This window comes from Cnephaeus nilssonii, assembly GCF_951640355.1.
Source record: "Cnephaeus nilssonii genome assembly, chromosome: 5".
Classification (NCBI taxonomy): Eukaryota; Metazoa; Chordata; class Mammalia; order Chiroptera; family Vespertilionidae; genus Cnephaeus; species Cnephaeus nilssonii.
In genome coordinates, this window is record NC_137076.1 from 43908265 (window position 1) to 43922539 (window position 14275).

At 44.7% G+C, this 14275-nt stretch overlaps 1 protein-coding gene across 6 annotated transcripts in view; it reads right to left on the reverse strand.

Moving 5' to 3' along the window:
• PDGFC (platelet derived growth factor C) overlaps nt 1-13972 on the reverse strand; it is a 178570-nt gene extending 164598 nt beyond the window's left edge. For 2 of the 6 annotated variants that reach the window (XM_079770785.1, XM_079770782.1), the window contains exon 1: nt 12572-13972. In XM_079770785.1, the coding sequence (XP_079626911.1) occupies nt 12572-12686 (115 nt within the window). In that variant the 5' untranslated portion in view covers nt 12687-13972. The remainder of the gene's footprint in view (nt 1-12571) is intronic. The other 4 variants (XM_079770786.1, XM_079770787.1, XM_079770784.1 and 1 more) reach the window with 3 other exon arrangements.
• Nucleotides 13973-14275: the final 303 nt, after the last annotated feature.

The window sequence follows — 14275 nt, forward strand, 5'->3', positions numbered from 1 at the left end:
ACCACCTGCTATTTTTAGATTATTGATTTTTCTAGGAACAATTTGTGATACAAAGTAAATATATGCTTTTGCCCATGCATGCTACATATCTATAACATATAACACTGCATGTGAAACTACAGAAACACCAGTGTGCCATGAGGTCTAGTCTCTTGTATTCCAGAGACAACTCATTTTCATACAGGCCTCCAAAACTGGAATGTATTTTTGTTTATAAATAAAAATAAAGCCAATAACAACATACATACTTATTTAATAAGAAACATTCCCCCAATACCTTTATTATCTGCCCCACAAACATATCTTCAGTGGAAGAGATCGGTTTCTTGTACAACCCATCTCTGGCTCTGGAGGTGCAGAACTATGCTTTCCAGACTAGCACCATTCAACTCTTCTTGTTGTTTTTATAGGGTCTACATATTTGTCCTCTGAATGGATGGAATTGTTACTGGTGGGGAGAGGCCCTTGTCGCCACCTGTTGCTAGTGGGAGTGGATTTATGCGATATCCCGAGAAAAATAATTTTCTGATACTCGCACAGGAGAATGAGTGATTTTTTACTTGAGGGAAATTAAATCCTTGAGTGTCCAAGGTCTCATCGCCCCCTGGCCCTGCCAAGGAAGAAGTGTAGCTGTAGCTTCCATAGGACTAGAGTCAGAGTCAGTGTCCAGAGTGTTTGTTCTTTGTTGGGATAATACAATGCAGCATCGGGCTAGCTTAGCTTGTGTCCCCCGCTGCAGTCCATCAGGGAATTGTACGTGGGGTCCGCAGGGCCACGTGGCTATGGAGGAAACACGGGCGAATGCAAGGAAGCAGAAACGAGAGCCCTATGAGCCACGAGGAACAAGAGGGTGAATTCCTTTTGGGAGGTTATGTATTCCCAGATTTTCATGAGCTTGCAGTGGCCACGACCATTCTGGCCAATGATCTCTGTTCCCAGCTGTGACTAACAGGCACCTGTCCTGGTCACCCCAACTTCATGTGCATGCATCTATTCACCTTTGGTTAGAGCTCTGCCCCAGTGTTTGCAGGGAATGGGCCCATGGTTCCTTGGGGAGTGTGAAACTGCAGCTTCCTGGTGAAGCTGCCCAAATGACATCCCTGTCATGCCTGGCCTCCCCTTTGCTCCTCTCCTGTTATTAATAACTAGCTAATTACAACAGTATCAGTATGATAGCAAATCACACTCTAGTAACAAAAAGTCTTTAGTGCATTCCCACAGAACACGCTAAAAACTCTAGAAGTTATTTCCTGTGTTCTTAAACAATTGGCACCCTACCTGTCACCATGCCTGGGGTTGAAAGAATGATAAATCAGAAACGAACCCTGCAGGTTCCCCTTTTGCCAAGCCCAGTTAGAAGTTTCTAGTAGGCAACTGAATCTTTCTTCCTGTTCGTTCACAATTCAATCACATTTTAAACAAATGTTCCTTCTTAGCACATTGATTTTAAACATTGCCTGCTGCCATGAAAAGAAAAGAAATTATAATGCTTTAATGACTTGCAATTTGCACTTCTAATCACCTCAAACTATGAATGCCTGCAGCACTATGGGAAACAGACTGTGATGTATTCCTCAGTGGAAAAAAAAAAGATAAATAATATGACTCTTTAAAAAACAGATGTCCTTATAAATACCCAACAAAAATAACTGCCAGCAACAACGTGAGATAAGTACCTCAGAAGTCTAACTTCTGTTGTTCAGGGTTTCTGATCACTGTGGAGACACAAAAGGCAGGTGCATGGGCCAGCTGGGCATGGTTAAGTACAGAAGCCTATCTCCATCTTGCAAATAATGAAAACCTTAAAATAGTATCCTCTCATGAAGAGGGCTTTCCTAGAATGCAAAGCATATAGATTCAAAAAAAAAAACCACACAAAAACCCAAAAACAAAACAACAACAAAAGGCAGGACAGCTAGATAACACAGCCACCAAGATAATCCATTTCTTTCCAATCCTCAAATAACACAAAATATTTCTAGCCTTTGTATACAAGGGACCAGAATGAACTTCACTAGAAAAATGATGCAGTTACTCGATGTAGAGGAATTAATTTTCCACTAAACTTTAAATTCTTTCCCTTAAAAGTGTTAAGGCTCTTCTCTTTGCTGCTTGCAATGTAATAGCTTCATTACACTAATTCAGTGCGCTGGAAACTGCCTCCCTTTTATCACAATCTCCTGATCCCTCAGCCAGGCTCATTCTGCATGCCATCCATTTTGTGAATGAAGTGTGAAAATAGCTCTTTGTTTACATAAAGAAGGCAATAGAGAGTAGTGTGGACACAGGCTGAGCTGATTTGAGTGTAACTGAGGCTCTGCAGCCTGCCCTTCTCACCAGTTCAGAACATCCAAACATGCCTAATGACTGGGAGAAAATTCCAACAATAAGCAGTTCACTACACACACCAAAGCAGAGGTCTGCTACTACATGCCCGATTAGAAACTCACCAGAAATCAAGGATTTTTACTAAACCTAAAACATGAAGGCAACATCTCCTTTTATCCTGTGAGTGAACAGCGAGTTTTGCAGGAAGCATGCCCTGCAAACAGCATTGGGGCCTTTGAATACAGACACCCAGGACACCTTTGAACTGTTTTCCTGCCTCTACTCATGCTTAACACTAGGCTCTTCTGGTCTCTCACTCATGATACACCTCTGCCGGCCTCTGTCCTTCAGCAGGCTGTTCCTTCTGTCTAGAATGCTTCCCTCTTTTTCCCTCTCCGATCCACTTCAAAATAAGTCACTTCCTCTGCGGGAACTTTACTCCTTGCACTTCTTTTCCAGGTAGAATCAACAGTTTAGTCCAGTGGTCGGCAAAGTTGGTCATTAGTCAACAGAGCCAAATATCAACAGTACAACGATTGAAATTTCTTTTGAGAGCCAATTTTTTTAAACTTAAACTATAGAGGTAGGTACATTGTTATTAACTTAATTAGGGTACTCCTAAGCTGGCCTTTGCTAAAAACTCCAGGGGCCAAAGAGCCGCACGTGGCTCGCGAGCCGCAGTTTGCCGACCACTGGTTTAGTCTCTCAGTAGAGGATTTTAGAATTGAGCTAAAGCAACTGTGCTCCCATAGCACTTGGAGCACAGAACTAACAGACCATGAGATGAAAAACACAGGCTCTGCCATCCCTCTTGGACAGAACTTCTCAAGGGCAGGGACAGAATTGCGTTCTTCATGGCCCCAGTACCTGGGGCAGAGCTCAGCCAAGAGCAGATGCTCGTAAATATTTGCTGAATAAAAAAACAATGTTCTAATAAAACATTAGACCATTTAACTCACGAAGGAAGAGGCACGTGGCTCCGAGTCCTGGCTTGGAGTCAGACCTAAGTCCAAACGTTTACCAGCTGCGGGACCTTGGCTAAGCTACTGAGCCGGCAAAGCCTTGCTGTTTCTCCTCATACCTCATGGTGAGGTTATAAAGATAAACTGTATACTGTCTGCAAACACTGAGCACCTGACAGGCACTCCTGGGGAGCCACTATTTTAAGCATTATAAAACCAAAGGCAAACACACACACACACACACACACACACACACACACACACACAACACAGAGGCTCATTAAGAACTCTTTAGACCCATTCAACACCCCCCAAAGAATGCATCCAAAGCCTGCCTCTTTTGTGTCCTTCCTGGGAGTTCTTACTGATTTCTTATCAGTACACAGTGTACATAACAGTAATGCAAATCTATATCCTTGTACTTACCATTAATTGCCCTTGTGCTGCTTGGGGGTGTTGGTTTCCCCCCCTCAAGAAAACAGAGGTCCACTTTGCCTCTGGGCCTCCCCTTCCCCCGCCAAAACCCAGCATCAACCCAATACACCTTATTTGATTGAGAAATGGCTCCGGCACTATTCAATGGGGGAAAAGAAAAGCATTAAAAAAAGTCATACTTTGAAAATAAAAGTGGAGCTAAGTCTAGCACCAAGAAAGCTGAATTACCAAAGCCATCCCGGCAAAGATGGTTCGGTTTAGAAACCAGGCAAATGTCCAGGGAGGAAGCTGCTCGGTCACCAGGGCACTGGAAATCACCACTTGAAGATGGCATATGAGATCTCATGTGAAGTCAGATCATTGATCAAATTGGCTAAACTCAATTTAAAATGTATGCTCAGGGAATAAAAAACAAAATGAGGCAGTGAGACCAAAATATATCACTCTTAACAAATTGGCTATAAGGAAAGATGTAATTAATTTAACTCCTCTTTATAATTTTTAGCTCCTTGGCCCTCAATTTTAGGAACTTTACAAACAAAAATTTCATAAAGGTAAATGAATCCTGTTTCAGGCAATCTATTCAAGGCTACCGCTATGAATTTCTTTCCTGATGCTTTTGACTTCAAAGTGAAATCTCAACCTCTGTATCGATTATCCTATACAATATGGTGTAAATAAAAATTAAGGTCGCTCATGAAATCCATTCCAAAGAATAACAGGCTGTGCTTTCCAGGCGATGCTTCTTATTCATCCCTATGGTACTTTCACCACTGAGACATCCTGCTAAATCCAATGTTCAAAATTATCTTTTTAAAAACCCTCCCTTATGGAGCTGTGTGTTCCAATGTCAATCATCTCCTTTATCATCACCAATTAACAAATCAAAATATCTAAATAAAAATCATTCATCCATGAACCTGGTACACCTACTTAAAATAATGTCCTATCAATTCCAAAGGTAGTATTTCAAGTCATTTGCCAAATTTGTCATATTTCCACCCTAAAACAAGTATTATACTATACATTAGATTATCTGTTCCATTTAATAAATATGATTATTTTGAGATTGTATTCTTTAGTGATCTTGTAAAGAATGTTTCCAAATCAAGAGAGTCTTACCTCCTTTCACAACCTGCAAAGCATGCAAACCCCTAAAATAATCAAGAAATGCTTTCATAGGAAGCATTGGAATTTTAAAACTAGAATTCTATTTGCCAAACTGGTTCTCACATAAGGAACACTATACCACCACTTTAACAGTTTAACACTGTTGTATTCAACAGTGACCTTGACAATGTCACTTCAGCCCTCTAAGCTTCACTTTACACATCAGTGAGGATAGGTTCCTTAGGACCTTCCAGTCCTAACATTCCACTCACCATGTTCACTGCTCATTTCTGGCCTATGCAAGTTCTCAGTGAGCCATAAGCAAAAGATGGAAGAAAACACACTGATTTTGGAGGCATGTGAGTCATTCAAAATTCACCATTCTTAATAGTCAATGGCCCATATCATAACCCTATTTTCAGAAAATATAGAGGTACACTCAGCAATGGCACTTTTAAGAGAATAACTAGCACCAGTTGTAGGAAATCTACCCACTTACTTGGTATATACTCACCTAGAAACATGGTATATAGTTGACCCTTGAACAATGCAGAGTAGTTAGGGGTACCAATCCCTCACAGTAAAAAATCCAAGCATAATTTTGACTCCCCCTAAACTTAACTACAGTTGACCCTTTGCATCTGCGAATTCAAAAAACAGTATTTTCAATCCATGGTTGGCTATCTGATATTGAGAATGTGAAAATACAGTTTCTATCTGTGGTTGGTTGAATCTGCAGATGGCAAAACCTGGGATATGAAGGACCTATTGTACTTATTTTTAAAGCCTCTGTAAAGTGACCCATGCAGCTTAAACCAATGTTGTTTAAAAGTCAGCTGTATTTAATAAGGGATAGAGTAGTACTCTGATTTGTATATCTTAACACAAGCAATAAATAAACAATTTTATCTTCCTATGAAAAAAGTAGAACAATGTAGAAGTTCCAAGACCAAAAAGAAATCTTCAAAGATGGCCTGCTATTCTAGTCAACATCATAGTCTTGCTCTAATATGAAACTATATCCAGAACCATTCATTAAATATTTATTGGGTGCATACTATATCCACACCTGTTCTGGGTTCTGGAGCTCTCAGAGCAAAAGTTGATCTAGGTGCACGCTCTCAGGGAACTTACATTCTGTGAGGTTGGTGGTTGAGGTAGGTTCATAATTAATTAATTAATTAACTAACTAACTAACTAACAAGAAGAATATCAAGGAATGATAAGTGCTATGTAGTTCAGTAACCTTGATGTGATAGTGAGGGCTGGCTAATTTAGACCAAATGGTCAGGAAAAAAAAAAAACCTCTCTGAAAAGGTGATTCATTGAATCTAGATGATAGGAAGGCGCTACCCATGCAAACACAGCTGATCTGTGTTGCCTGGGGAAGCAGGAGCAACCAACTAAGGGTTGCAATCCTATGCCATGTGTGCCATATCCCCCATCCCCATCTCACATACCAGGCCCCAAACCTTGAGGACCTAGAACCAAAGCAGCTACAAGAAAGAGACTTAAAAGAGGCCATACCCTTCCTTACTCCATGCCCTTCCAGCCATGGGCTGGGCCTGAGCTGCCAAGCAGGGAGAAGAGATAGGAGTTTGAACTATTATCTGGAGCTAAAAGTGTCAAAATGCTTAACAATCAGTATGGCAGGCATATTGATTGATCAGGAAGAAAGCCTGCAGGGTTGGAGTAGTGTCCTAGAGGTTCTGAACTGTGCCAGGCATTGACTCTGTAGTTTCAGATTCATAGATGGTCCATTTGTCCTGGCAGAGTAGCCCGGGCTCCTGCCTAACCCACTGGGAATATTTCACTATTTTAACAATCTGTAAGGTAGTTGTTAGGTTTGATCAAATAATTCAATCGATTCCCCTCCCCTGGGAACTGACCTTTAGGCCACTTCTCAACGGACATTCCCTTTAGCTTAGACCACATTCCACTTGCTAAGACCATTATCTCTCCCCTCTGGACTTTCCCAGAATCCAGACACGCCCAGATACTTCCCCGCCAAAAAAGCCCGCCTAGAGTCCTTTAAAATCTGACTCCCTGTCCCTGGGGGGTGGCGCCATTTTGGGGCTCAGCCCATCTGGATTTCCAGATGACTAATAAATGTATAATCCCTCACCACTTTTGGCCTCGTGCATTACTCCTTCAGCTACCCTAACAGTAGTAGTGGTGCATACCAACTGAAAATCAACCGGTAGAGGTGTCCTTTGGCAATAAGAAAGAGGAATTTGAAAAAAAAAATCGCAGTTGGAGACAGTGGTGAAAAAATGGTACAAAGAAATTGCTTAATAAATGAGTTCCATAGAAATTATATCATTCTATAGAGATATTCTAGCTACATATATTGCTTCCAAATAAAATAATCAGAAACACCAAAATTAGACTAAGTAAAGGAAGTGACTTTTATTATGACTGTCACCATTTGGGTTGATACAAAAAGAAACCTATGATGAAATTTTTACCAGTCTTAAAAACATTTGTGGGAGCTGGGGTGTGAGAATGTGGGTCTTATGAATCCACTAGAGGCCTGGTGCATAGATTCATGCACAGGTGGGGTCTCTTGGCCTGGCCTGAGAGGATCAGGCCGAAACCAGCTCTCCAACATCCCCTGAGGGGTCCAGATTGGGAGAGGGCACAGGCCAGGCTGAGGGACCCTACCGGTGCACGATCAGGGCTGGGGAGAGACTGTAGGGGGGCTCGAGGGCAGGTCCAGCCCATCTCACTCAGTTCAGATCAGCCGGACCCCAGCAGCAAGCTAACCTACTGGTTGGAGCATCTGCCCCCTGGTGGTCAGTGCACATCATAGTGACTGGTTGAACGGTCAGAGGGACAATTAGCATATTAGGCTTTTATATATATAAATTGGTTCAATTATAATTTCTTTAACACATAGCACATTATCATTAGAATCCTGTTTCTACAAAAACTGTGCATGTTTGTAGATAAAGCACAACTTGAGCAGTACAAAGGGAGAAAAAACATGAAGCGGAAGAGAAGATAAAGAAGAAGTGTAAGAAATAAGTTTCATGAAGGATGACTTAAGAACAGACAAAGCACGCCCTGGCTGGTTTGGCTCCGTGGATAGAGCGTCAGCCTGCGGACTGAAGGGTCCCAGGTTCGATTCCAGTCAAGGGCATGTGCCTGGGTTGCGTGCTTGATCCCCATTAGGGGACGTGCAGGAGGCAACCAATCAATGATTCTCTTTCATCATTGATGTTTCTATCTCTCTTTCCCTCTCCCTTCCTCTCTGAAATCAATAAAGATATATTTAAAAAAAAAAAAAAAGAACAGACAAAGCTAAGACTTGGGTGCCTGAGACAGAGCTCTACAAAATAGCCCCTTTGGGAAAAGTTTAGTATGGAACCTTAGAGTTTGTTTACAACTATTTAACAAGTCACATTCTAGTCCCTGAAGCTTCTTCCAGACCCTGGTACTTTCTGATTACCTTTTAGAGGTAAATACAGAGTATATCAAGTTCAATGTAAAAGATAACGGTTGCTAGGGGAGAAAAGTTACCATAAAATAGAACGGGACTTTTTTGTCACCTGTTGTGAAAAGAAATGTTCATCATTACATAATGCCACATCATTTCTTCAACTTCCTCAACTATCTCAAACCGAACAGAGAACCAGGAGGAAGTTGCTTTTTTTGAAAAACAAAAATAAAAACCTCTAACAACCAAAATAAATGTCACAAAGGTCACCCACTGCAACTTATAGACTAACTGGCAGGAAAGTCCCTTTAGGCCTTCGTCAGAGCCTATTTGCTCTTAGATGCTATTCTAGGAATCGTGATCATCTGTTTTTCAGTAAAATAGAGCTTTGGAGCTGCCACCTAAAAAAGGGGTGGGAGTGGGCACAATTTTGTTAGATACAGAGACATAGGTAGCAGGAGAAGGAGAGAGCTGGCATGGGGGGGGGGGGGAAGAAACAGAAAAGCCATAAACACAACATACAGGTTCTCAGAAAGGCATGAGGATGCATTACCAGGGGAACATTTGTCATTGAAGTAAATGGCCTGTAGGCAGGCCGCAAAGGCCTCAAGGAAAAGAGCACACACAATAAGTAAGGCGGATAAGGACAACCCTGACTAACACAGGGATATGCCGAATCGTCACTCAAAATGGTTACAGGAAATGAGAGCACCAAGAAGCATGTTTCAGGTCAATGGGATTAAAATCACTCACCAATAGTGCAAGGTACATGAGGCCTTACTTACTCCACCAAGAACTTTGTGATGGAGGCTATTTGGACTATATGCAATCGATAGCGTAAGCCTTGTTTCATTTCGGTTTTTGATGTCTGTGATTCTTTCTGTCAGCTACCACTCAGAATGCCATCCCAGAACTTACTCATTCCATGGTAAGCATTCTCCTCTAAAATAAGTGCACACAGATAATAGTAATTTTTCCCATGGTCATACAGAATGTATAGATCAGAAACCCTACGTAAGTCAGTGTTTTTTATCTTTTATCTCCTTCTTTAAGCTAAATCTGGAGACCGTTGGCTTATATGTGAGACTTCAGGATTGGAAGTCAGGTTAAGAATGAATGACACAAAGACAATGTATAATATTAGAGGATAAAGTGGCAGGAACCGCAATACAGTATTACATTAAAACCCAGGAAAGTAATAACAGTAAACAACACTGATCCCTCAAAACTAATTTGGAAGCCCCTCCACATGTTCCCGTCTAATTCCAAATATCTAACACTGGCTATAGCAATCAATTTACATTTATAACACATCTTTTGTTCTCCTTTTTTTTTTTTTTATTAGTTCCAGGTGAACAGCGCAGTGGTTAGACAATCATAAACTTTACACAGTGTTCCTCCTGATATTTCCAGTACCCACCTGGCACCATGCATAGTTATTACAATATTACTGATTACATTTCCTATGTTGTACTTTACATCCCCATGACCATTTTGTAACTACCAGCCTGTACTTCTCAGTCTCTTCACCTTTGTCACCCAGTGCCCCAACCCTTCCTCCCTTCTGACAACCATCAGTCTGTTCTCTGTATCTATGAGTTTCTTTCTGTTTTCTGTGTTCGTTTATATTGTATAACACCTCTTGAGATACCAAGTTAATATTGAAACAGAGCAGGCTTGGGGATTTGATTGAGTCAACATCATTTAAGACTTTGGAATGCTCCAGAGAAGAGAATATCATTGGGGCGGAGTCCTTGAAAGCAGAAATGAACTACAATCACAACAGGTCAATATGGACATTTCTTATTTAGCCTTAGAAGACCTTTCACAAAATGGTGCCATGCACAGACAGGGCTAATATCATTTTTCTATGCGACACCCTCAGGTGGGTTTGTATTTAGATTTAGACAACAATCTGAATTGAGAAGAGCAATAATACTTCAATTAAAAAATCAATCATAATTCAATCTGAGGGTAAAAAATAATACACACATGAGGGAATGAAAAATTTGAAAGCCACACACACACAAAGAAGAGGTTCTAGCCAATGTGTTCACATTCCAAGGGGGATCTTCTTTAGCCCCAACCTGTTATCTTCAAATCTTGGAACCTTGAGGGATAAAAACCAACCTGAGCATGTGCAGGAAAATAGCTCTATATTGCCCCCTAGTGCTTGGCTGTCCCACTTCTCTTTAGGCTTAAAAACTACAAGGTGAGTAGTTCCTCTACTTCTAGTTACTTCCTGCTGCCAGCCTCCTAAGAGCTAAACATAGCCCAATCCTGTGCCCACAGATTAGGAAACAACCAGGCTATTTTTAGCGCCATGCATCTTAGGAATGGCAATGGCCCAGCCTCTGATGGCAACAGAATGTGTGTGGCCTGACTTAATGAACTCACCTCTCCCAAGGGTGTGAGCCTACTCCATAAAGTGGCCAATGACCCCCTGAGAACTCTGGGGCCTATTACAAAGTGATCGTGGAATGCGGATCGCAAGAAATGATGACATGGAAAGGACAATGAGAGGCACAAGTCACCAAGGGAATCAGGAAGATGCCAGATGCCAGCCAGGCTTGATAAGGCAGAGCCGTAGGAGCAATGATATGGGAAAGGAACAATAAAAAATAGAAGTCAGAAGACAGGAATGTTGGGCATTGTCATTCTGGAGACGCTTGTCTAGTAAGAAGCAGCATGTTGAACTGGACATTCATTTTGCATGAGAAAGAACAAAGGTTGGTCTGATCTGTTTCCTGCCAGGGTACAGCTGGTGCGGGGGCTCCTTTGATCACTTTCTCCCAGTCCTCTGCAGCTCCTGTGATTAGAGATAGATACCCTTGGCTGCCCTTTGATCAGCAACTCAAGCAGCCTGCAGGTGCCATGTGCCATCATACGAGCAAGTTGTAAGAAGCAACCACATGAACAACGGCTGACAAATGCGATACCACAGATTGCCGCGCGTACAGCCAACACCAATAATGTGTACACAGGTCCCAGGAATCCTTACTGAATTTACCTGTGCACTCTAGGACTTCCCGTGACTTCTCAAAGATGAGCACTTTAGAGAGTTTAAATGCAGACTTGAAACTTGGAAACACCCCAACACATGAAGAAAAAGTTGCTGTGACTTAAACATACAGTACACACCACTCTGGTTTTCTAGGTAGGCTGTCTGTGTTCATTTCGCCGGGTTAATGAAGTGACAGCCTTCTTGCATTCGGAATGAATGACACACAAAGCCTTCAACACATGTACATTTCTGTTCAAATAGCATGAAGAGCCACCGCTTGTAAACAAGGGTGTTTAATATTCTAATTTTAGACAGCCTACATTAACATTGCGGTTTCATGTGTAGTATAGAATTTCTATTTACCAAGCGTTCTCAAAAATGACTTCATAATGGCAGATCAAGAGAAAAGGAGTTTAGAAATTGAATGATGTAAATCATATGGGGTTCAGAGGCTAAGCAAATTACACACCCTGAAGCTGCCCTTGGCTTTATGAAAGGAGGCTTTCTCCGGCTCTGTGCAATCCCAGCCCAAGGGAACTTGCATCTGAGAGTTTTCTAAACATTTCAGGTACACTTGAAAGCTGAAAGTAATTCTCATTTCCTATGCAGGATTAAGTCGTTTCCCGCACACACAAAATAGCAGTCATTCACCAACACATATAAATACACACCGCTAGAAGATGTATACACAAAGGCACATTATAAAAAAAAAAAATAGAGCACAAGAGAAATGCACTTCTTTAATTCACCCTAAAAGTGTCCACTCGGCCTCTTGACCTCTGTATTTCCTGTCTACTTACTGATTAATTGATGCCTTTCCACTTAAAAGTGCTTCAATTAATGCAGCTGATACATTTCCTGAAACAGCCCCTCAAGAATTTAAAAAAAAAAAATCGGAATAAAGTCAAACATGCCAAGACTCATTCATTTTACATTCGTTGTTAGAGGCAGTTCTTGAACTTATAACTGGCAATGAGAGGTCCTGCAATGTGCGTTTGCACTGACGTTCAAGTTCGCTCGCAGGTCCTCTCTCTCTCGCTGGGGCGACAGTGGCACTCGGGCTGCCCTGTGCGAGCCTGGTGGCAGCTCCCGAAGTTGCAAACTGCACGTCCCCTCCAAAAAAGCCCGCGCCCCGGAACGCGGCGCGCCTCCGCCCGGGTGCAGCCCGCAGACACCCTCCGAGCCCGGTGTGCATCACCCACCGACGCGCAATGCCAACGTAACACACACACACACACACACACACACACACAGCGAGGCGCGAGGAGGGGGAGCGTGGGGGGCGAGACTCACCGTTCTGTTCCTTGTTGCTGGACAACTGGAATTTACTACTCAGGTTGGACTCAGCCTGCGTCCCGAGCTGGCCGGCCAGGGCAGATGTCAGCAGGAGAAGCCCGAAGAGGAGCATTTGGCTGACTGGGGCGAGAGCTCACTCCCGGCGGGCACTTGGGAAGCAGCGACTCCAGAGTCTCTCTCACCGCCGCCAGGGGAAGGCTGCGCTGGGGTGGACGCTCCGAGCCTGCTCTGGCAGCAGAGAATCGCAGGGTAGTTTCCACATAATCCCATCCAAAACTTTTTCCTAGAGCCCTCTTCTGTGTCTCCAGTTTTTTTTTTTTTTTTTTTTGAAAAGGATCAAAGCAAAACCTGGACCTGAACCAGTTTCCCAAGGTTTAAACAAATCCTGAGCTGCGCCGAAGTGGTGGGGGTGGGGGTGAAGGCGAGGGAGGAAAGAGGGGGGTGGGGACGCGGGGGAGCCGGGGGAGCGCCGAGAAGTCACCAGCGAGTGGCTGGGAGCACCTGTCAGTGTGGGGGGACAGGGCCGTGGCCAACGCTCAGGGGTCGCGCGGAGCCGGCCTCGAAGCCAAGTCGGCGGCGAGCACTTTCTGATCAATCACAAAGCTGCCAATAGATGCGGCTCTCCGGGCGCCCCTCTCCCCCGCCCCACCCCCACCCCCGAAGGGGGAGGGGGAAGAAACTAGGCGAGGGCGCCGCGGCGGGTCCCCGGGGCCGCGCAGCCACCGAGGGGCTCGGGGCCGAGGCCGCCCTGGGAGCGGGCGGAGGGAGGCCGCGGGGCGCCCGCTCCCCAGCCCGGCGCGCAGCCTGCGCCGGGTCCCGACCGCCGCAGCACGGATCCCGGCACCTGGCTGGAGTTTTCCGCGATCAAAGTTCACCTTGTTTGGGGTGCGTCCCCCGCTCCTCCAAGCCCGAGGAAAGTCGGCGGCTCGGGGTCACCGCGGGGCTCCGGTCGTTCCTGGTGCGCTTCCCCCCACGCTTCGGGCTCCCTGCAAACCTCGGGGCTCGGAGCGGCGTCTCAGCACGGGGTAGAGCGAGAAGGCCGGGCGGGCCAAGGCTCCAGTTTGTCCCCTCCCCTTCTCTACCTTCCCCCTGCCGGCGGAGACGGGAGGAGGGGGCCGTGGGCCCAGCCCGGGCGGAGTGCGCAGCCGGCGCGGGGAGGCTGAGTCGCTCACCGGCTGGCTGCCCGAGAGGAAGGACGGGGGTCGCCGCCTACCGGAGGGGCACCCCCGGGGCGCGTCCTCCCGCACTGGCGAGGGCCGCCAAGGGGCCGTCCAACAGGTGCTGGCACAGTCAGGGGGTGCTGCAGGGCTCCCCCAGACGGGACCCGAAGGGCCGGGAAAGGAATGCAGGCGGTCTCCTGGCTTCCTTTCCCCAGGGCGCCCTTAACCCCAAATAAAGAGCAAGATGGGTGGCGAAGGGTGCTACAAAAGCCAACAGAAGTGAGGAAGAACTTTCTGCAGCGCTCTCTCTCCGCCCCCCGCCCCCTGTGGCCAGGATTCGTCATTAAATTCCAAGGGGATCCCCATTCCCAAAGGGCTCGGCCAGAGTTTCTGGGCCAAAGGAAGAATGGTAATTGGAATTCAAAGATTTCCCTCTAGTGTCCAGCTCTCTGAAGTAAGGTGGATAAAGCAAAAAAGTAAAGACAGACAGCCAAAATAACAACAACATTCATCCATTTAACAGATACTGTATTTATTGAGT